Source organism: Pseudopipra pipra, chromosome Z (assembly GCF_036250125.1).
Source record: "Pseudopipra pipra isolate bDixPip1 chromosome Z, bDixPip1.hap1, whole genome shotgun sequence".
NCBI classification, from domain to species: domain Eukaryota; kingdom Metazoa; phylum Chordata; class Aves; order Passeriformes; family Pipridae; genus Pseudopipra; species Pseudopipra pipra.
In genome coordinates, this window is record NC_087581.1 from 18,701,707 (window position 1) to 18,726,487 (window position 24,781).

Genomic DNA, 24,781 nt, shown 5'->3' on the forward strand with positions numbered 1-24,781 from the left:
GGCCATGATGTCTGCCAGCTCTCTCAGCACTTGTGTATGCATCCCATTAGGGCCCATGGACTTGCGGTTGTCAAATTTGTTTAGGTGTTCTGAGACCCAATCCTCCTTGGCCAAGGGAAAGTCTTCCTTCCAACATTCCTTTACCCGGGTCTCCTGGGTCAGAAAATTCCTGAGGGTTGGTTTTGACAGTGAAGACTGATGCCAAGGTGGCATTCAATAGCTCTGCCTTCTCTGTGTCCTCTGTTTCCAGGGTCCCCTCTACATTTACTAATTGGCACACATTATCTTTAGTTTTTCTTTTGATACTGATGTATTTGAAAAAGGCCCATTTTGTTATCCTTGATGTCCTGGGCCATATTTACTTTTAGATGGGCCTTGGCCTTTCTACTTAATCTGACCACCTCTCTATATTCACTCAAAGTGGTCTAACCCTGCTTCCATCTCCTGTGTGTTTCCTGATTACGCCTGAGTAATGACAGGAGTTCTTTATTCATCCACAGAGGTTTTTTGCCCCCTTGGCTTAATATCTTTCTCATCGGGGTGCATCGTTCTTGAGCCTGAAGGAAATGATCCTTGAATACCAACCAACTCTCTAGAACTCCTCTTCCCTTCAGGGCCTGTTCCCATGGGATTCTTCCAAGAGGATCCCTAATGAGACTAAAGTTAGCTCTCCTGAAGTTCATGGCTGTCCTGCTATGTCTTCATTCAACATTGAACTCCACAACCTCATGGTCATTACAGCCAAGCCTGCCTCTCAGAGAAGACTTTCCTCTGCTTTTAGAGGTAATCTAAACATGCAGTGTTTGTTTCATGAAGTTTAACTTATTTCCTAGACACAACTATGGAGAATACAGAGGGAGAGGGGGTATAATGTCTGCTTATAGAGAGGTCATTGATTTCAGGTGTCTGGGTGAGCTTTCACATGTGATGATGAAATTTCTTGCATGCATCAGAGGTCAGAAATTCCATAGAGCCACCTGTACAATAATGAATTCATAATTAGCAAGTAAGACTGTAATTTTACGCTCTGAGTTGCTAGTACTACGAGAACCACAAAGAGGAGGCAGGATTGGAATCCAGAGCTCAGCATTCAGCTGTTTTAAGTAGGAAACCCTTCTCTTCCCTAACATTCCATTTACTATGCTCTTCCTATTGTGCAAAATGGACAGGCCCTAGAACAGAGGTCCTGTTGGAAAAGGTAATGTTTTTAATGTTCAGATTTGACTCCTCAGCACAGCAGAGATGAACATAATATAGAAGTCCAGCGGAAAAGACAGCATGTTTCTATCTAACCAAAGATTGCAGGTTGCTTCTAGCTTGCTCTTAACTTGTTCCTTAGCTCCTGAGTGCTCTAGTTACCCTTCTCCAAGGCAAGGCATAAAGCAGGTCTAGGAACAGCTGAATGCAGTGGATTGCTCTCAAAACCCTATGAAGGACAGACTGCACAAAAAAATTGGACACTTCTGCAACATATAATACTCCAAAATTATTTAAACTTTGCACTGCCACAATGCCTTTGGGCTCTCCTTCAGACATTCAACATATATCCTCAAGTTCACACTGGAGAAACATCATTTTGGTTACTACATGTAGTAATAATCAGGTTTAAAAATCACAGACTCGGTCAAAAGGTATGCAATGCAGATAAAATTAGTCTGATTTAGAGACAAATAGACTTATGCAGTGTTCAGTAGACATGAGCTAGCCTGTGAAAATGGTGCCTAGTCAATTGGTCCCTGTTTCACAGAACAGCCACAACTACAGGAAAAAAAGATTTCATAGTAATCCTTAATTCTGACATTTCCTGGCTTCTAAATACTTGCAAATGTGATGTTCTTCTTAGACAGCTTTTTAAGTGTTACATACTCCTAGACAACAAGACATAACCTTAAAATACAAACAAGTTCAGAGATGGATAGAAGTTAAATGTGTTGATTAGAATTTAGATTTGCCTAAAGCTTTGAAATAAACCCTATGCTTTGATATAGAAGTATATCTGGCTCTACATTATCTGGAGCTTTCCTGGATCAGGATGAATCATATGATCAAAACCTGATCAGTTCATGCACTACAGGTGAGGTACACCAACTACAGTAAGAAGCAGGAAAATGTTGAAAAATGTTCACAGTCTGTCCCTAAGTCACCATGTATTTCTTTAACCCCCTAAATAAAAATTAATTTCCATGCCAATATTCTTCACACATGCTTATTATTATCCTTTTTGCTTTCAGTGAGAAATTCTTTAACTGTTTAATACTTTGTTATCCTTTGAAGTCTAGCAAAATGTCTCTTCTAAAGACAGTTTAAGTAAATAGAACTTCAGTAATGGACTTCATAATGAATACTATAGAAATAAACAAAGCCATGCTGTGGTTTCAGTTTTAAGTTTTTTCAACACTTCATATTTTTACTAACTAAATTTGCCTGTTAAAGTCTTTGTCTCTACAACCTTTGTCTCCCTTTTCTTTTTCCCTGACTCAGCTCCTCTTTAGATTTGTATCTTCTTTTGGCATATAGTGAAAGGTGTTTCATAAACTGAAGGGAGTAGCAGGTACTCAAACAGAGAAAGCAGATACAGTCTTTAAGATGAATTATAGCTACAATGTAATACTTATGTCATGAGCACAGCGCTCAGTGAAAACAAGTGGCCACAGGATGTCCTTCTATTAAGCTGAAAGACAGGAGAGAAAAGTGCCTGGTTTGGCCACCCTAAACTACAAAAAAAAAAAAAATCTCTCCTTTGCCTCCCTCTGAATTTAAAAATAATAAATACAAGCAGTTTTTAGGGATTCACAAATCTTCCCTTGGAAGTTAATGATTACATCCATTTTTTTTAATCTAGACAAGTACCTACTCCTTCAGAGCCAATTATTTTCTCATTGTATACTGTCAAATGTGTGAAATAAGAATGACCTTCATGACAGAAGATCCATGGCTAAAATCTTGCCTCTACCTAATCAGTGGAAAATTTCCCATGACATCAGACAGATCATTAACTCACTGCCATCATAAAAAATAGGACTTGACAATACCCCTAAGGTTCTGATACTTGGAACTGTCTTTTGCAATGAGCTAGGCACTTCCCTTCTTTATACTTCTCCTTTAAAATGTTCCTTTCCCTACCACAGTTATTATTACTAAAATTGAAGTTTAAAAAAGCACCCTGTAACCCAGGAATCTAACAAATGAACAATAAAAATACCGGAGAAAGTTGGCATCTTTGTCTATTTTGTTTCAAGACCTTCTCTAGTGTCAGAGGAAAGAATTCGTGCCATCCTTTGTGTATTATGTGTGGCTAAACTGTATTTACACTGCACACAAGTAGTAACGGCCACAGCAACTTCCAGCAGAAGGGTGAGTTATCGTGGTTCTAAACATGAATGCTTCCAATAGTCAGAAAACAAGAAAGCGAAAAGTATTTGTTCCAAAGGTTCTTTAAAAAAATATTGTATCTTCCTCTTGCTGTGGGCTATTCACAGTGCAGTAGAAACTGAAATTCTGAGATGGATTTAAAGCACTCTCCCATATCTTCTGAAACAGAGGCATGTTGGGGAGATGACTCATTCAGTCTCCAGAGAGAAGAAAGATACTGTTCACACAGCACTTCTACTCACCAGTTCCTTGCAGCAGCAATGGTGTTGGCTTTGAAGGAAGCCAACTGTCCTGCTCTCCCAGCCAGAGGTAAAGAATTGCATTGGTGGCCACTAGAGGGAGGATTAGGAATATAGTAAATTGTGGGCAAAAGCCACCCATGATGATTCACATGGGACAACCTACAAATCCCCCACTGCTGCCAAAGGGCAACAGTTCTCTCATATTGCTATGGGCTAGCAAGTATAATCCAATTGTTATCATCTGCTATAGAGGAGCTGCCAGTGTGCATCCTAAACTTTGGTGGCTGGAGGACAGGAGGACTGACTAAGATTGTGTGAAACATACCTACAAACACACAAAGACACATCTCTTTAATAACGGGTGCCTGTTTTGCCTTCTGGTTTTTAATCTCCTTACTCAAAACTTCTGATGTCCTTTATCAACAAAGCTCCTGTGAAAATCAAACATACCAACTTCAAGAGGGTCTCAGAAGAAGTATCAGCAGAGAGAGACACTGTGACAAGATACACTGTATTTAATCAAAAGATCTGAACATATTAAATGTACTTGAAAACAATAAAATCCATTGTGATTAAAATAAATGTTCATTAAGGTTTGAGGCATGCCTGAAAGAAATGTTTTCAATTAGTCACCTACACAACTATACGGTAAAGTGTATCTTGCAATTCAGTTTACTCTGTAGCTTGACTGCCTGGTGTCTTACCTCCAGTACAAGTGGCAGAACATTCTGACCAAGGCAGGTGATTCCATGCAAAGCCAACTTCATTGTCTCCACTGCCAGTGCGAGAGATGGGAACATTGAATTTATACCTTATACCCAAATTTTGTTCCTGTAGCAGAATCTGTAGTTGAAAACAACTGGTTATACCATTAAAACAGGCAAGCAGAGGGCAAACACAGTGACATTTATTCTAGGCATGTGTTACGTCCTGTCAGAGGCAACAAAGCAATAAAGGAAGTCACAGTAGTTCTTTTAGGTATTCCCACAAGAATCTGTACTAACTTTTAAAACATATACAAAAGTATTATTGTCTAAGGTGAGCTTTATCTTTTTTTTCCTCCCTTAACACAACTTCAAAATTTCCATCAGTTCTTTATTCCTGAAAAAATTGTTCTAAAAAGCTAGTTTTCATAAAATTAATGTCTTCATGGAAATTAATTTGAGAGTTGAATAACTATGGGAGCTCAAAGTTGGACAAAGACACTACTGTGCGAACATGTAGCAGTTCTAACTGAAATCTTGTGAGGGGTACAAGCCACACAGCAGCTATGAACCTAACTCTGCCCTTGTTAGCACTTCTAGCAACTACAGTAATAGTAATAACAGTAACAACAACAGACTGTGGCTGAGGTAATTGTTTTTCCTTAATGCAGCCAACAGCATATGCTTGGTGGAATCACACCTGTGATTCCTTTAAAGGAATATCAAAACTCTTGCAGAAGCCACATCACTGCACACGATATACACAAAAGTGCATCAATCACCGTGAGTTTTTGTCTACCCTCACTGTTGTATTGCACTTTCACCCTGTCCAACAGTAGCCTTTGACTCTCTAACAAACATTTTTTTCATTGCTAGTAATATATAATCATGTTAGATGCAACAATCTGACTCAGCGCTACTTCTAATCCATTTCTACTTTCTGTTACATTTTTCAGAAGCGCTTCTGCCTACCTTCATTGGATGAAAGAGCAGAGAACTTGCAGAAAGAAGGTCAGTAACACTGACTGAATGAGAAGGCACTATAATAATTGTATACTCATTCTGTATGGACTCTCTAGCTTATCAACAGCTACAGAAGATAAAAAGATGATTCAGGTGTTTGAAAATGCTGCCTAAAATGTGAATATCCATGCAACAATTATTCTACACAAAAAATATCCCATCTGGCTCAGGCAGCTCCTGAACTGCAAATCTGGCACCTGACAGACTATACTAGGAAAGTATCACTGTTCTTATACGTAGCAGTGAAACAGCAGGCTCACTCACTATTGCCTGTTGTCAGAGACAGGGTATCAGGATCCTGGTCACATCTTCTGTTACATCCTCATACCTTATAAAATCTGTTCAGAGCAATGTATGTCACAACAATATACTTTAACATGAGTCAAGTAATGATACTCTTTCTGTAGTAAGAGTATATATACGTTGCACTCAGGCCAGGCTTAAAACTGACATCTACAGAACTGTCAGGGACTATCATGTATCAGCAGCATGCAGAGATAAAATGTATGGCTCATTTACGATTTCTGCTACCATTAGTGTGAACCACATTGAACAGAGATGAGGCATTTTCTGTGAGACTGCCTGGTGCTCTTCTGACTCTTTCCCTATTTCATTACAATGTTTGCAGTCAGTTTTGAAAGGCAGGAAAGCTGTATTAAAAACACTCATGCAAAGTCCCAGCTAAGCAAGCTGTACAGTTTTTGAAAACACAACCTATTTTTATTTCATTCATGGCCTTGCCTTTTCTCAAAACACATATTTCAAATTTCACAAATATATTAATTATAACTTTACCATGACTATGAGATTTTCTGAAGTAGGGCCTAGTGCTTCCAAAGACTCTGGTTCATCTGCTGGCCTCTTGTAATAGAAAGCTGTTCCAGCAACATCAAACTTTCTTGGCCAGTCAATAGTCCAGGCACCATTAATATAGTAGTCATCCTCTTCAGATTTTAAAGCTTAAAAAAAAATACAAGCCACCTAAAAATTGGAAGCAGCATTTATAATGGAGAAGTCATTGTAAATTAGTCTACTAAGCTGTCAGAAGTATGTGAACTTCAGCTCTACATCACTGTTTTTTCAAGCAATATAAAACCTCTTCTTTAGCCCTGGTCAAAAGATCCCTCATGCAAACCAACAGTTTCACCTCTGCAATAATCTTCAATATGCAGATGTACTTTGCAGGTTTCAATGTGTAGATGCTATATGGAACAAACCAGAATGCCTCACACAACTTATATCTTAAACTTGAAAACTGAGCCCATGAGCAATGTATGCTGATCTACATAAAACAGATGCAGGTCCGAAATGTATAATCAACCTCATCTTTAGATTAAGAAAACATGTTATGGAATAAGTATCTCAGATTATGTCCAGAAGAAAACAGAGAAGGAACATTTAGTCTGACACATGACTTTAATCAGCTCTTGTTTTCTTTCCTTTGTCCACTATTTTTTTCCTTATTAAACCATAAATACAATATATTTCTACCACAAATCTAAGTATTAGGTACTTGATCTGATAGGGTATTTTATTGTTCCTAATTTACAGCCTTGAATCATAAAAGAACTGTAGATAAAACAGATATTTCATAGCTAACGAACCACTAGGATGGACATATTATTCAGGGATTTGTATTTGATATTTTATCAATAATATCACAATAAATTTCTAAATATGAAATTGACATTGGCTCTTAAGATAAATATTCTGTTAATTAGATACTGACTTCTTGACTTAAGGTGAAGATTACCAATATACATATTTCGCTTATACATTTACTTTAAATAAAACATGTTTTTAAAGGGAAAATGATGGTTGGAAACCCATAATCAAAAAGCTTGTCATTTTTTGTTGAGACATGTAACTGACTTTACTGGATAGGGAAAGAATTCATATCATAACGTTAAGGATTAAGACAACTTTGGTTGTGTGATGTTTTATTCTCAATTGCATGCATGTGGGCAGTTGGTTTACCTTAAACAGTTACAGAAAATGTCTCAATGATACTTGAATTTTCTGAAACATATCAGAGAGCATTCATACGAGCAAGAGACAGTGGGAGAGGCAGTAATGTTCAGCTGATGACAGCAATATTCAGCAGGGATTAGTAACCATTTCCATCAGCACCAAAGGGTATAAAAATGAATATCCTTCCATAGCATAAATCCAATCGCACTGACTTGCCTGGATTTACTTCGGAAATAGTCACGTGTTTAGAGTAAAGAAACTAGCTCTGACACATTCACTTACCTGGAATTCTCAAAGTAATTTAAGTTCCTTATTGTCTATAGAAGTTCTGTAGTACCAGAAGGAGATGATAAACAAGAAACTAGTAATAGAGAGGAATTCCCTATTTGTGTAGTCACTGTATTGTGTCATGAACCATAGTAGTGAGGAGAGAGCCTGGAACTCAGGAAATCCCTTGAAATTGTGACAAGCACATAAAAAAAAGTATTTATGTACAACTGTACATTTTTAGATCTGCGGCTAGATTAAATATAAATGAAGTTGTATTTTCTATTTAAGCCGAAAAATTTCCATCGTCCATTCATTTTATTCAGATCGTGCCAATCAAAATGCTTTTCCAGATCACTTTCCTCTGCTCTATTCCTACAGAAGAATAACAAACAATTGTAGGAGCATCTTTGTTCTGTTTTCCACCTGTCCATGAAATTCCAGAAAATGACAATACTATACCTCCCTCCAACCACCGCTGTTTGAAATGTCACTACTGGATGTGGAAGCACACTTACACACAGTATATTTTGAAATGGGGGAGGGGCCATGGAGAACATGATGCTGAAAGAATAGAAGCACTCAATTGCTAGTAGTGTTATTATTCCTGCAGAATTGAAGGAGATTGAATATCTGCTGAATTTCAGAAGGGGTTGCAGGCAGAAAGAAAGGTAGGTATTCAACAGTACCATCGTTCTCAATATAATCCACTTAGGAATTTATGTGACTATGAGGATAATTTCCTTTCTAATTCATAAATATCACAAATCCCTTCCCAAATGTTAGTGTTATATACCAACTACATGGACTACAGACTGGCATAAGTAGCCCCTGCAGCTGCTTTTCAGCTTAAACAAGTAGTGTTAATCTGTTAGTTTGCTGTAGAACTAATCAGCTCTCTAATCTACTTCTGACTAAGAAATTGGTGTTCTTGCACCACTGTCAACCTGACTGTTATTCAAACTAAGCTACAGAAACTTTCAGAAATGCATGTTGTCTTGAGTTTGACTAAGTCGGATTTGTAAATACCATTATTAAACAAAAACAGAAAGCACATTTAATAGTCTTTAAAGAAATTAATAATAACCTGGGAATCTGAATTTAATCCTGTGCTTTACAATAGGTTTCCTGAGTGATCTCAATTAATCACACAGTTTTTCTGCATCTCATTTTCCTTATCTATAAACCAGGAATGGCATCTAGTCCCTACAACAACAACACTGTGGAAGGAGTACATTAAATTGCCTTGAAGTATGGAGATGACATTGTTAGCATTTAAGTAACTTTGGTTGCTGTTGAAATAAAATTGTGTTTTAAAACATTATAATCCCTTAAGAGAATTCCCAGATGGATGACATTACTTCACAGTGGGACAGTAGATTATTTATTTCCTCATATTGAGTATTATTTCCTCATCCACTTCAGTTCAAGTCTAACACTTCTACTGTAGTGACTTTGACACGACTTTGCACTGAATGGACAAGGAGGTGTATATGTGGTGTATTTCAACAGCTCCATTCAAGGGAATATATCCTAACTAACTGCTGTAACTGTCTGATCACAACCTAGTATTTGCAGCTAACTATTCCCTCTGCTACTTCTACTTTGTGTATGGTTTGGCCAAACCAGAAAATGTATCTTCAAATCACAACATAAACTCTGACTTAAATAACAGTCTGCTACTTAAACCATGCTCTTACCGATGTAGTTCTTTGACATTGCCACTTCTCTTATTTCAATGTGCACAGAACCTCTTGGAATTTGAACCACTTCCAAATATCCTATAAGACAAAGATAAATTTTATTTGTTGTTGTTTACATTCATCAATATTAAATAATGTAATTGACCATTAGTGAATTACAACAAAAAATTACTATGAGATATAGGATTCAAATATACTTGAACAGTTGCTTTCATACTATATAAAAGAAAGCTCTTTAAACTTCACACAAAAATTTTGAACTGATAAGAGGAACTTATGTATTCAGGAATTCCTTTTTTTAAGTACTAATAAAGTATTTTCATCACTGTATCAGAAGCAATTAACATATAAAATTACTTTAGGATTCTAGGATAATTCAGGTGGGTGAGGACCTCAGTCAGTCATTAAGTCCAACTTCCAGCTACAAGCAGGGGCAAATTGGACCAAAGTTACTAAGTAGTTTATCCTCCTAGGTCATGAAAAACTCTGAAGATGGAAACTGTACAACCTTTCTGGGCAATGTGCTCCACTGCTAGACTGTCCTCCTGGGAAAATATTTTTTTATTCCATTTGGTAAGCACCTTTCTTCTATCAATTTACAGCCATTGTCTCATCTTCCACCAGGTACCCAGTAGTGCAAAGAGCCTGTTTTCTCCATAACCTCCTCACAGGTATTGGAAGGCTGATACGAGGTCACCACAAACCAGGGGATTCTCCAGACTGGAGACTGTCGAAGCCCAGTTCTCTCAACCTCTCCTCACAGAGGGTCAAGAGCTCCAGACTTGTATAATCTTACTGATTGCTCACTGAACTGAACCAACTCCAGCGTGTCACTCCTTTTCCTGTATTAGTGAGTCTAAAACTGGTAACACAAAGATTACAAGACTAATATTTTCTTTTTTTTTGAGCTAAGTTTTAAAATAATTGCCTATATACATTTTCTGAGTTCTTAATACAATGAACATTTCTGGATTTTTGCTACTCTAAAATGTCATGCATGACTAGCTACTAGATTCTACCATACACAGTAAAATAATACACAACATTACTCTTACTATACTGCCATAACTAAATAATAACAAAACACCCTCCACTTATTTCTTTTAGTGCATTAAAGACTAACAGACCTAAGAATTCAGTAATGAAACACATTGTATTTAAGATAATACCAAATTAATACAGAAAAAAAGGAAACAATGAGGCAAAAGGAGTCCAAGTGAATGACCAGCAGCAATGCCATATTGGGAATCAAGGCAGCACTGGTATTTACTGAAGAGTCATCTAAATGTACTGTGCAACATAATGGACATACACGTACATACCTCCTCTGAGCAATGAGTCATTGAAGAAACCTTCAGTGGCTTCACACGTACTCCCATCTCCTCCACAAACACGGCACCTATCTTCCTTAGCATCAGACCCCAAAATATTATCACAACCTACATGCTGAGAACAGATAAGAACAAATATTTTAACAGGGTGATGGTCTTGCACCACTATTTTTGAAGTTTTTCTCTCAAGTTTGAGATATTCAGTTCTTCTTTTTATCTACTCTGTTTTTGATAGCCAGTACTTTTAGTGGGTTTTCCTTGTCAGTGAGAGAAAATAAAAAAGGAGAAGAATCCACATTTTAGAGTTGTTATCAAATCTTAATAAATAAGAACCTTTTATTTCTACTGTGACTTTCAGGAAGGGATTTCAGTGTTTTGCAAACAATAAAATTATTATGGTTATCAATAAATGATTAGTGACGTTGTTATTTAACATTACAACAGCTGTGTGCCCTCTATATTGCTTTGTTAAGGTAAACATTTGCTGTTAGTTCCTTACACATTTATACAGCATAAGCAGTATTTCTATTTCGAAAGGCATTACAACTTCATAGACCTACATTTCCATATCCTGCATTGGATTGGAAATTGAAAACTTGCAATTTTCATAAGTCTGAATGTAAAGTGTAAATGACTTCAAACTAAGAAGAAATGCGGAATAAAACATAGTGAAAGGCTGAGTTGTAAGCTGTATTAAATGAAAAGAAATTTTAAAAAAAATTAAAAAAAAGACAGAGCCTTTCGGAAAAAAAGAAAGAAGGATGAAACAAGTAGGTTGTAAACAGAGCGAACATTGCAGCTTGCCAATTTTCTTCAGGATTTATAGGAAGAAGAAGATAGCTACATAACTGTTTGCCTGTCTTTTTTTTACTGTCTAACAATATTATCTGCCATATTCCAAACAGGCAATACATAGATCATAAGAGAATTTAAAATCTTTAAACAACTGACAAAATATTATAGTTCTAACCATTCAGATTTCTACTTACTATTTCATCAAGATGACAGACACCCAACTTTTTTCATGGCTCATTCTCAACTTGAGATTTTTTTCACTAGTTTACTAAAACATGGCAGACTTTTAGTAAATGGCAAATACTTGCATCATTATCTTTTTCCTAGAACTAAAGAGCAATAGTGACAACTTTCTGTTTCAATTACATTAACAGTAGGATTTTTGTAATAAGATGAACTCATTAGAGACAAACAAATTAGTATGTGCACATTTACTGCTTTTCAGCCAGAGTGGTGTTCTAACTGAAATGATGGAACAGGCCATGAAACAGCGCAAAGAATCTGTTCATCTGTTGTTCTTTCCATCAGCTCTTCAACAGAAACCATAAAGCAAGGAAAGATAAAATGACAGATTTTAGGAATGTCTGTGAGAAGCTACTGAAATTCAAATGATTTGTCTATTTTATGGAATATCTTTTTTTATCTTTTTGTCTCAATCTTACACTTTTATTAACAATTTGACCTGTCAACACTCCCATTTCATATGATATACAAGTACCATAATTAAATGTATGTGACAGCAGACACAACAAAGTAATCCGTAAGTACTCTACAAAACATTTGTAACCTTGCATTCTCCATTGATACAGATATCCAGTGAATCAGCATTGCACTGAGTCCCATCTATTACTGCAGGAGCACGTTCAGTGTAAAAATTATAACCTTCAGCCAAGCAGTTTAATGCACATGGTTTAACCCCACCTGGACAACAAAAACAAATGAAAGAAAAAAGAAATACAACCGATAGAAATCTTGAAAAATTAATGTTTAGGTATAAATATTATGCATAAACAGATGTGAAATTTCTAGTCTTATACCTGACACATATAATGTATAAGCTTTATTTAACGTCCCCTGATTTCTTTACTTAACTTTTCTTTCTTGCAAAAAAGATTATTTCACACAGAAAGACATGTCAAGGTTGGCAGGTTCCATAAAAATTCCATTATGTTAACACAATCCTAATGATTACTGAACAATTTAAAACAATAAGGATACTATTTGAAAAGGAAGAATAAGAACAGACTGTAGTGCTAGAAGTATATCAAGGTAAATTTGAAAACCAAGATAAGACTGTCAACTAGGAATTCAGTCCTATCTGAATTATACTACAGTTCAAACCCCATTATAATAATTACCTTTTTTAGGCTTTTAATCTAAAAAACCATTAGTAAAACCATTTAGGCTTGTAAGTCAAAAATCATTGGTAAAACCATTCAGGTTAATAAAATGCAAAAACTTTCTAAAGCTTTCAGGCTTTAGAACAGGAAAAAAAAATAAAAGGGCAATTGAAGAACTTTGAAAAATGACAGAAACATAACCAAACTTGATTAAACTATCTCAAAAAAGAAAGGAAATTACAGTCCTTCTATTGCAACTGCAGGTGGAAAAGGGTTCCATATTTTTTAAGTGGAGTCTTTATGATGCTCACTCCCCTCCATAGCAAAACAAAATCTACCAGGATAGAGAAACGTTGCTCTTCTGCAACATTATCAGCAACTGACAAAAGTACGACCTTAACAAAGTTAGCTCATTGTATTTTAATCAAAACATTCTATTTACAATCATTACTCTCTATATAACACTTATATAATTTTGAAGATTTCCCATTAAGATAACATTTTTGCAATGCTAACCATTACCTCCAGTGTAGGGTTTCCAGTTATAATACTTGCCCCGGAAAGGCATATTGTCAAAATCTGCACATTGCTTCTCTCGAAAATCACGGGCCCCTGAAGGACATGGCTAAAACATGAGACAAAAAAGTTTATTTATTCCAAATATAAACATGAAAAAAATGCTTAAATGCATATACCACGGCTACAATCACGCAAGAGATTAGAAGATGATTTCCTGCTTTGTCTTGTGGCTCCAATTCTGAAATTCGCTTTACTAGTTTACAGTTGAAGTGTCTATTTTGCAACCATAGGCTGGCATGAAATAGCTGAAGTAATTTAAAGACAGGTAAGTGTTACACAATAGTTTCCATAAAACTGGAAAATCAGAATCCTGTCAAACTATGCATCATAATCAATCCATCAGCTAACTCCTTATAAACACATTAAAAACAACTGGAAAAAAAATTTGGTAAGAACTGTAGGCTCAGTTATACTGTACTAAGCAGCTGTACTGAGACATGTTACTAAGACATCAAGAAAAAAATAAAGCATTTTTTAGAGAGCTGTATCATTCCTGTTTACTTGTAGCCTTGACAAAAGTATTGTTTTAAGGCTGAGTCTGAGAACAGATAGCGTGCCCGGCTCTGATTACTACCAGCCTCCAGGCATCAACAAACAAAAACTTACACTTTTATTTTCATTGCTTTGCATTACCAACTACAAAACTCTAAGGTATCTTTTTTACTTGGAATGAGGGTAGATTTAAGTTAATTTAATCTTGAAAAGAATTAAAGAGAAAGAGAATTCTTTGCTATTTCTCATATTTTTCATCAGCAGATTCAAAGTAATAATGACAAAGTAATCTTGAATCCACCCCCAGCACATTAAACATTGTTATCAATGTTTAAGTACCTGCTGAAATTACAAGCTTCATCAGACAGTATTTAAAAATACAGATTAAAATCATGTTTAGACTGGAAAAGAATTTGTTTGACAGACATCAGAGGTGTTAATAAATATTACTATTTTATCAGCAACAGAAGAATCCATATTATGGCAGTTCTCCTTGTCTTCCTATGTACCTAAGCCAGTCAGCACTTCTCAGGAATCTGAAATGCATTCAAGTGAAAGGGTCTCTACGAACATGGATGCTAAAAATTTACTACGCAATGCAAATATTAACATAATAATTATTATTCTCATTATACATTAATCAAGATCTTATAATAACTAGCCCACGTGCAATAAATGCTTCTCTTTACTGGGTAAGATATTTCACTTTTTTCATGCAGCTACAGTACATTGATAATTATTGTCAAGCAACAGACTGCTTGTGTTTCCAGGCGCTCTTTTATGAGACTGCCAATCATGAGGCAGGACCTAGCAAATGTATGAGAACTTAAAATCAGGTCTGAAGAAGGTCCTGAGGAGAAGACGTTTTGAATTAAAAAAGTATTAACAAATTATTGAACCAACACTGACACAACACCAAACATCTGTTTATCTCGAAGTTTGGGGTCAGGCAGACCTCAGTGATTGAACTCATTGTCTCCTATTACCAAACACGTCAGAGAAGATGAGAAGATGACAGTTAAAACTCAGATTTCAAGATGTAGCTTCTCATATGAATTCATTTTAGAAAAAAATTGCTTGAAAATATTAAAATTATGAAAGCAAGGAATAACTCCTGTGAACGTATGCATAATGAAAGGAACAAACAAGAACTATTTGCCTACATTCTATTAAGAGAAAGGACTGAAGAACAAAAAACTTACAGAAGTATGTATACACAGTTATATAAACAAAATATTCCCATAATTTGTAAGCAAACCATGCTTCTCATAATATATATAAAAAGGAGGATTTTACAGTTTTAGAAGTAAACAAAATTTAAGATTTACATCCTTATATATATTATAAATCAATTACCTACTTCAACTGAGAAATACTGTGCTTTGCAACTCTATTAGCATTTTGCATTTTTTTTTAATTAAAATACTTTAGGTGAAAAAGTACATATATTTTTGTTAGAGATAGTGTGGTTGGTGGTAGAAAATAATTTTCTGATGAGCATGTTCTTTCTACCACACTTTTGTTTCCAGAGCTCATTAGCTAATGTTATTTTCTGCTGATCTCAATGTTTCCATTAGCAGATGCCCTTTGAATTCAAAAGTCATATATGGCTTTGGAAGTATTTGATGAGAAACAAGCCTAGTAGGAGCGTGTGTGCTGCTTCCAAAGGATTAAAATGGTCAAAAGAAAGGGCAACCAGAATTAACTTATCTCTGCAAGAAAAATGAAGTCAAAATGAAGAGGTTTTTGCATTATGAACAGTGGGAGCTTTAGGGAGTGCTATGTTGAAAATTACAGATGGGCAATGAATGCTGACACTGAAAAATAAACTTCAACAGAAAAGATGCAAACCCAACACATTTATTCATAAAAACAATAACATATTTGCATGCTTTAAATGTTTACATTAATCCAACATACCATTCCATTAAAAATGTCAAGTACTAAGGACTATCATAAATCTTGAAACAAAATCTACTGGTCTCTGCAATTCTTTGAACGTCGATTGACGTTCATAATTTGATCTTATACATTTATATGGTGTCTGACCCCCTCAGTGGTAGGTCACTATTCAATGGGCTCAGCTCTAAAATTAAACTGCATGATCATTCTGGTAGTACAATAACCAGATGGCAAAACAGCAGGTTTAGAATACATTTTCACAGAATGTATAAAAGTATTGTGTAACAGATTAGCACTGGATGTTTTAAAGGTATAAAAAGTGTAAGAGGGTTTAAAAGTGGATTCACAGAGAACACTTTAATTTGTGGGACTTAATGTGGTGCAGTTAAGATGAGCAGCTCCAGAAATCTTTAGGCACCCAGCTTCTGGAAACTCACTCATACAGTAAATCCATAGAAAAGTCAAGCCTTGGCTGTCAAAAACGTATAATTTTTTCCTTAAAAATCTGTTATTGGCCCCTGCTGGGAGACAAGACAGTGGGCTAAACAGATTTTTGCTCTGATGTGGAGTACTCCTTGTTCACCTTTACCACGGAAGGTCAAGTTGAACTTACTCCAGGCTCCAGTGCGAAGGCACTAGCTGAGCCCTACATTGAGACTGGGATCCTAAGATTTGGCAGAACATCTAGGGTGTCTGCAATACAGATGTGCCTTACAAGACAATTGTTTGCCAATTAAACGGAGAATCCACAGCTTCTCTGAATTGGGGAAAAAAAATGCATCCATTGCTGCTAAAACATGAAAAAGTCAAGTTGATCACGGTGAAACAAAAATTACTTACGTCAGTATTACAGGAGCGATAGCGCTTTCTTTCTCCAAGACAATATTTGCCACCACCTGAAGGCCTAGAAAAACACATTTTATATGTTAGCATATACACGACTTCATGAGATATACTAATGTATTATTACTATTAATACAGATCCAAGAGATACATTTTATAAAAAGAAAAATAAAAGTACATGCAAGTTTTAATATGAGATTTTAAAATATTTCATTTGCAGATACAAAACAACACTCATATATTAATCTAGTCTGCACAGGTTCCAAGCGGTACGGTTTAACCGTATTTTGAACGCAGTAAAAAAAAAAAGTTGGTTTTAATTATTTGCTAGCTTTATAAAATTAAACTGAGTAGTTTAATTTTAGTGATACTTTTTTTCTTTTTAATCTTCTCATCTTACTTGTAAACCAGCAAAGACTGGTTTTACACCTGGAACCAGCAACGGCTGTACATTCTAGTTCAAGAATTTGATTCTGATTTGAAGTAATCAGTATTAAATCTGAGGAAACTCTAGATTTTTATTAGTGTAAGTAAGACATTTGGCTCTTAAATTCCCAAGCTGTTCAAGAACCTTATCTATCTTCCATAGAGGTCGAATTATGAAGTAACTTTACAATTAACCAGAAAGTAAATCAATACTTTTTTTCACACTACAGAAACACTATTTAACCAGAAAACAGCATCCTTGAACCAAAAGGATTTTTATTTTCCTACTGCAGACATAACACTTCCCAAATGCATCTGCTCGTTAAACATTTAAAAAGCATACCGAGCCAAATACATGGTAACAGAAGTATAAAAAAAAAATCTCAGGATATTATTCATGCTCCAAACAAACATCTCAATAGCATTTTTAAATACTGCTGTGAAAAAAATAATGAATTTAATTCATTATCCTCTCAGTAACATAGTCTGACATGTTATTCATGTATATGGATAATTTCTGCTTTTGGATTCAATGAGTAAGTAGTGATATTTGCCACATTAGATAGTTACTGCTAATGACAGGAGGCAAACAGACCACCTTAAGCAGCTGTATTGTGACATTGTGGTGTCTGTCTTGCAGACTGCAGTGGAAAGCTGATGTACAGCCTGGCTTGCAAAACATGGATATTAAGCAACAAAAAACTGAGTGTACAGAGAGCAGAAGATAAGAAAGGAGTGACAAAAGACACAGAATTTATTTACATGAAAGAAACACAGAACGTTTTCAGAAAAAGTAGTCTTAAAAACCAATAGTGGTGAAGGAAATAGGAATTACGGGGCATGACAAGAAGAGAGAATGGAGTAATAAAACTATCCTGCAAAGATCTAGGCTGTGATGAGGGAATCAGAACAGGCAAAAGTTGCAACAGAAAAAAGCAGTGACTCATTCAGCAAAGAACAGCAATAGAAATAAGCACTCATCTGAGAATGACTAGTGACAGTGAGAGGAGCACTTACCTGACAGATCTTCTCTGGAACAATGCTCAGAATGTTGGAAAATAGACAGATCATAAGGCCAGTACAGATACACGCAACAGGTCAAGCTGTAGTGGAGAAGCTGGCCTCTCTTTAAACAGAGCAAATGGACCAATAGAGAGTAGTGGCAGAGAAGGAAATCGCTGAGTTGTTTTAAGAGTCAGTGGGAAGTCACAACTTAAGTGTTGGACATGGCAGCACATAAATGTATTGTATGAAATATAATACTACTACTGATGGTTTACTGTAACCAGTTATATGCAAAACTTTGGAAATACTGTGGTGGGGTTTTTTAATAAGTAACTGGTAATTGCTATTTTATATCTTAGACAAGCATCAGAAGAAATACGCCCTAAGAAAGAAATGTACCTAAGGCATAATTTAAATATATATTGATGAACAGCAAGTTGCATAAAGAAAACTATTCTAGTTACTACTAAATATAAATCCAGCTATCTTTATTGTACATAAGATACACTAAAAATGTTAAAAGTATGTCTAGTGAACTTCTCCTGTTTAAGTGTTTCTGTCTGCTATTTTGAAGACAAATGTTGGCAAACTAGCAAAACATTTTTACAGATAACATGTGAAACCACAGTTTTGAATAGTTTCCAAATGTATCTTTTCGTTGGCTCCGGCTTACTTTAGCTACTTACGCTGGACTGTCACAGTGTCTTATAGATGAGGAGACTCCTCCCCCGCAGGTCCTGCTGCACTCTCCCCATATTGACCACGGACCCCAACCGCCATCTACGCTCTGAGGCCAAGTGCCAAAAGGTACACACTCTCCCTGATAACACCACTGAAAGATTTCACAAAAAACCCATAAAATTAGTTTGCAGGCTGACAGAGTTATCAGGAGAGAAAAATACAAGGGTCAGACAATGACCAATTATAGGCATTAGCATTCCCTGTACAGATAACAAGACTAGTATTTTACTTTTTCCAGCCATGTTTAGACATTGGTGGGTGGGTGTGTGATTTGTTAAATGTCTCCACTAAGTCCTGAATTATAGGTCCCTAACACACACCAGAAGTTAAAGCAAGTTTAAAATAAAAATTTTCTCTTTTTCTTCATACAGCCTCCTTAATGTTTCGCAATTAAGGAACTGCAAGTTGCTTACATTCTTTTAAACACTAAGATTCATTTCCAAGCTTGGTTTAGTATAACACCCTCCCCACCCAGGATTCATGTGGGGGCTTCATTACACAAAATGAAAAATTCCCCTGATAGAATTTTTAAGAAAGTATTTCCATACATTTTAAAAAAGAAAATTTGGACAAGGTTACAATGGAAGAAGAATTTGCTACAGTATTTCATTTATACTAACACTACAGACATAATAAAAGGAGTGCCAAAGCATCAGACATGGTACAGAAAATCATTATATAATAGTGACTGGCCACTTGTTCAGGGACAGAACGAACATGCAAACTTCACTCATGCAAAAGCTTAAACTTTGCAAAACCGTTACTTAAATCAGACATACAAAATGATAGGCAATTCACAGAAATTATTAACTACTGAAAGAACTTTATCATTTCGTTCATCAGAAATATTTTCTAAATCATTCACAAATAATCGTGGAGCCCACAGTTTGATCCACATTCTGGTGTCTACTGCATCACTGAGAATTTGAAGCAGCTCTTTGTTACTATTTCAGGCTTAGGTGAGAGAGTAGCGCATGGACTCAGGTCTGCTGTGACCTGAATCTGTATATTTCACTTCCAAAAGGCGGCATACTGCTGTTTAACATCTCTGAATTCCTGTAACAGATATAGGACTGACCCTTTCCAAAAAGAAATCCAGACAACTTCTGTGTCCAAAATCAGCCATATGAATTTGACAAACACACTGACTCATGCACAGAAGACATGGACAGATAGACATATCCCTGTTCACCCAAAAACACTACTGGAAGACTCAGTGTTGACTTCAGACTAATTTGTACAGCAAAGCCAAACTTTCTCTTCTCTTAAGTCCTAAGGCTCACCTAAATCCTCAGTCTCGGCAATGTGGGACATATGTAACTCATAATGATGAATTGCTCTAGATTTTTCTGAAAGCAACTGAAAAGGTAATTTAAACTTCACTCATAATTAAAAGGAGTTTGATATGAACAAGGACAGTATAGAGAGTTAGTCAAAGAAAATTAATAAAATTAATTATTTTTTCAATTGGAAATTTCGTTTTGAATAAAAGGTACTTTTGGATTGTCAAATGTGTCAGAGTCTAAGTGTGTAACTCTCAAAGATGTACAATGAAATTATATATTGATATTAAAATTTGTAGCTTATCATCAGCAAAAGCTGATACAAGAGCAAAACATCAGCTGATACATCAGCAAAAGCTGATACCTAGATACAACATACTTTTGCATACAAAAACATCGTAACATTTAACATAACCTTTCCTTAACCTAATTCCTTACTATTTCCACATTAATAACTGAAACCTGTAACATTATTCTTCTAGCCTAATCCTTTCTTGTTTCTTCTCTCAAAACATTTTTATCCTCCATGGCCTCTTTTTTTTCTGTATGTATTGTACTTGTTTTACAACACAGTTGTTACAATCCAAAACATTTCTGTTTATAGGCCTCATACTCCATCAGTTAAGGAAAAAAAACACGAAGCATTAATGTGTTTATAAAAAAGACAGGGCCGGTTATTTTAAATCTCAAGTTCAAAACGCATTGTCTTTTTCTACCAGGTCTTGGCAGGACAGAGTTCCCTCACAGCAGCCCATATCATGCTGCATTTCAGGTTTGTGACCAGTGTGGATGACACACTATTGCAGAACAGTGCTTGCATACAATCAGAACTTTCTCAGTTTCTCAACCCGTCACCAAAGTGTGCAGGCTGGGAGTGGGCAGGAGCTTGGGAGGGGACAAAGCCAGGACGGTTGACCACAGGGATATGTCACACCCTGTAACACCATACTTAGCAGCAAAGCTGGGGTAGGGGACAGTGTGCCTGAAGTAGCCACTGCTCAGAGTCTGGCTGGGCAACAATCTGGTGGTAGTGAGTGGTTCCCTCTGATTTCTTGTTTATTTTTTTCCTTTTTTTACCTTTCACTTAACTAAACAGTCTTTCACCCTTCTGATTCTCTCCCCTATCCCTGGGGACAAGGTGGGGTAAATGAGTGAGCCACTGGGTGAGTGCTTAGCTGCTGGATGGGATCAACCCACCACACCATTCTTCAGGAAAAAAACCCAAAGACACAAGGTTTCATGGACTTGTACTGAAAAAATTATGCTTTATTCTTCTTCGAGTTCTAAATTTACAGACTGGAGCAGGAATTCATCAGAGAAATGTACCCTTCATGTGGAGCTTCCCTTAAATCCAGACTATTACTGAATGTCTCCATAACACAATTCAGGCCACACAGTGAACTCACATTTTTAGCTAGCGTAGATATGTCCAAATGGCACAGTGTTTTGATATACCTCTAAGGGAAAAACTATGATGGAGAATTAAGTATTTATGTGAGCTACATCAGTGACTAAAATCACCTGGTTTTCTTCTCTTTACCCTGATAAATTGATAAAAATTTTATTGACTAAATACAAAAATCTTCTTGCAGCATTCTATTAGAGATGGCACACAAGTACATGAACAGATATCTAATGTTGAAATCAAAAGCTAAAAAATTAAAAGTAATGGGTATGCTACTAATTTAATTAAAAGTACATTATGCACACTACAAACATGTCAAAATCCAAGCTGAGAAATGCAGGACACTCAAGAGTTATAAATCCATAAGAATGCCAATATGCAAAACATCCCAATTCTATAAAATTACGAGTAATAGACAAGAGGTGGGTGCAATTATCAGCTTTACTTTTACAAAGCTGTGTAAAATCTCTGTAGTCTGTAATTTCCTCTGTCATGCAACCAGTGTTCTTCTACATTCCCATACTCCCCTGGAAAACCTCCTTAAATGGTGGATTTTTTTCTTCTACTGAAGTTAAATCTGAGGACTTTCTGCTTGCTTCTTAATTTTCTAGTGAAAATTTATCTTTCACTAGAAGCCAGTGACACATAGAATCTCTGTCAGAGGAATTCAAAATTAATAAAGTCTTCATTATTTCTAATGGGACTGCAGAAATATACTTCCTCCACAAAAAACATCTCATCTACTCTAATGAGATAAGAACTATTGAGTAACCTCTACATGAAGACAGAAGACAAGGTGACAGCTATTTTAGAAGAATAGTTCTTCATCAGAAGTTTAGAATTGAAATATTAATTCTTCTCTAACATTGAAAAAATAAAGTTCCATTAGTTCAACAGAAAGACAACGCTGATGCATTAGAATGCAAATAAAATGCGTAAAAACTTCTGTGAATAATGTAAGCAGTCTGAAATTTTTCATGGTGAGGTGATTAACAACAAAATAAAACGATATTGTGGCACATTGAGATCACTTTTATATGAGTATTAGCTCTTTGGCGGAATTAACACTTACAATAGTATGCTTTTAAGAAAAATCACACAGAAAGTACTCTAATATTGAGGAAAATTGATTTCACACTTTTTAAGAGGAAGAAAAATATTTATATAAATTTAAATTTAAACAACTTCTTTTCAGTCATTGACTCTACAATCATTTTGCAAGAAAATGTAATGTCCAATAACTTAAATTTATCTTATGTTAATATCCAATGATAAATCATCCCACAATCTAGCTACATAAAACTATCCTTTCAGCACACTGTGTTTTCACTTTTTGCATGTTTGCCCCTCATTTACATCCCTACCATAGATGTAAGTTATGATCTTAGAAAAGGGTTACCTTTTTTATTATGTGAAATTAAAACACAAAATAAGCATTCCTATCAATTTTGTCTTATTGTTTTATATGCACAATTTCCTCAGTGCACATCTAGCAGCTAGTTTGCCTTCACAGACACATCTCTGGGTATACCAGAGAGAAACTTCATATATATTTAAATTTCTTATCACAAATTAGGAAAAAGTGTACCTTTCTGAACCCAGCCAATATGTAAAAACCCTTTACCAAAGCATGAACATATTAAAGCTTCAAAACAGAACTGATGTAACAGTTCCATCAGCAGTAATAAACCACTCTATTCTCTTTCCCCATATGCAGAAAAAAGCTGAGTAATTTTTATGGAAAACATTCTAAAAATCTTTAGGTGTAGGCAGACATCTACCACGGACAATTTCAATCCAAAGGGTTGAAAGCCTGGTAGGTTTATACAAGCAGCCAAAAGATGTTTTTATAATAGGCTGTTTTCATTGTAGAAATCCCTCCACATTCTGCCAAAAAGATGTTAGTGTACAATGCATTAAATTATGTTTTAATAGTTAAACCAAATTTACATGAGTAAATATCTAAATATGATTAAATACTCTAAGATCTTATTAGGTATTTAGAGCAGGAAATGTCATTTATTATGTATTTGGTCAGAGTCCAGCAAAATAGGGCTTAATTTGGTTGCGGCCTTTAGGCATGACTGCAATACAAATACACCAATAATAATAACAACAACAATAATACCAAGGTATTACAGAACTTTAACCTATTAATTTCACCTTATTCTATGGTAAAGACAACTACATATTTGGAAAGAGCTTGTGTTTTATTGTTTATTGCTACCAGGAACTATTAATTCACTGGAACCTCTGAGGCTTCAGTTTACAGACCCTATTCTCTGCTGTTAACGGACATCTGTGGTTAACAGGTAAAATGTAAAATTTTTTGTAAAATCTTTGTAAAATGGCATGGATTCTCTCATTTTCCTCTAAAATCTAACAATGGAACAAGATACTGATGACTGGAAAAAGACGTTTTGTAGAGAGCCAACTGATTAAAGCCTCTGACAAGTGAACATGGCACAGTGCCTAAAAGCATCTCAACTTGTAGTCTCATGGTTTAAAAAACATAAACTGAGGTAAAATACTCTTTGTCATTGGTAAGGAGAGGTGGTTCCAAAATAAACCTAGACTGCTGATCTAAGAGCAGGGCTTCTAACATTTTCTAATACAAGGTAACATTTCTGGTACTATGAGAAGGTCTCTCTGTTTTCATCAGCTAACTCTAATCACTCTACTTTCTTAAATGACCCCTTCAATAAATCTACTTCACATAGTTCACCAGTATTTCCAATCTCAGCACAGAAAAGCCATCAGAAGGATACTAGGTCACAGGCCCGGAATGAAGCCATCAACAAGCATTAATAAACTGTGACAGCTGCCCAAAAGCTTTCATTCTTGTTGTTTAAACATCAGATTGCAACTCAAAATGCACTGTTATCTTTGCTGAAACTAGCCCAGCTAGTACAGCAAAAGTCAGAATGAGAACAGACATCACTGGTCATTGTTAGGAAAAAAATCCAATCTGCAGCAGTAAATTCTCATGAACAGATGCAGCAATTCTTGGACTGATACTGGAAATTGTTTGATGTAACAACATTAATTAACAATATTCACTTTATACAAACCTGAATAAAATACATTATCTTGAAAAAGACATACAGAATTCTTTTTTTTCCCAAGTACATGTCTTGTAAATTAATTAAGATATTTTTCTACCGTCTTTAAGATGTGCATAGATTTTGCCTTGTAACTGAGAAAGTCTTCTAATATTCTTGTCTGGAACTACTGATACACAGAGATCATTTTAAAATCAAAATTCTCATCTTCAGACATATACCATAGTGCTAGACTTATCTACTGCAACGTCGACTTACTGTATTTTTCTGTTAGGTAGAAGAGTTCATCTGACTC

The 24,781-nt window shown here is 35.6% G+C and overlaps 1 protein-coding gene across 5 annotated transcripts in view; it reads right to left on the reverse strand.

The window, feature by feature from the left end:
* ADAMTS6 (ADAM metallopeptidase with thrombospondin type 1 motif 6) overlaps positions 1 to 24,781 on the reverse strand; it is a 146,756-nt gene that overhangs the window by 24,523 nt on the left and 97,452 nt on the right. For 3 of the 5 annotated variants that reach the window (XM_064642753.1, XM_064642750.1, XM_064642751.1), the window contains exons 13-20: positions 18,682 to 18,827; positions 16,562 to 16,625; positions 13,265 to 13,373; positions 12,196 to 12,329; positions 10,605 to 10,728; positions 9,280 to 9,360; positions 6,137 to 6,300; positions 4,319 to 4,457 (exon numbers count right to left, since the gene is read on the reverse strand). In XM_064642753.1, the coding sequence (XP_064498823.1) occupies positions 4,319 to 4,457; positions 6,137 to 6,300; positions 9,280 to 9,360; positions 10,605 to 10,728; positions 12,196 to 12,329; positions 13,265 to 13,373; positions 16,562 to 16,625; positions 18,682 to 18,827 (961 nt within the window). The remainder of the gene's footprint in view (positions 1 to 4,318; positions 4,458 to 6,136; positions 6,301 to 9,279; positions 9,361 to 10,604; positions 10,729 to 12,195; positions 12,330 to 13,264; positions 13,374 to 16,561; positions 16,626 to 18,681; positions 18,828 to 24,781) is intronic. The other 2 variants (XM_064642755.1, XM_064642754.1) reach the window with 1 other exon arrangement.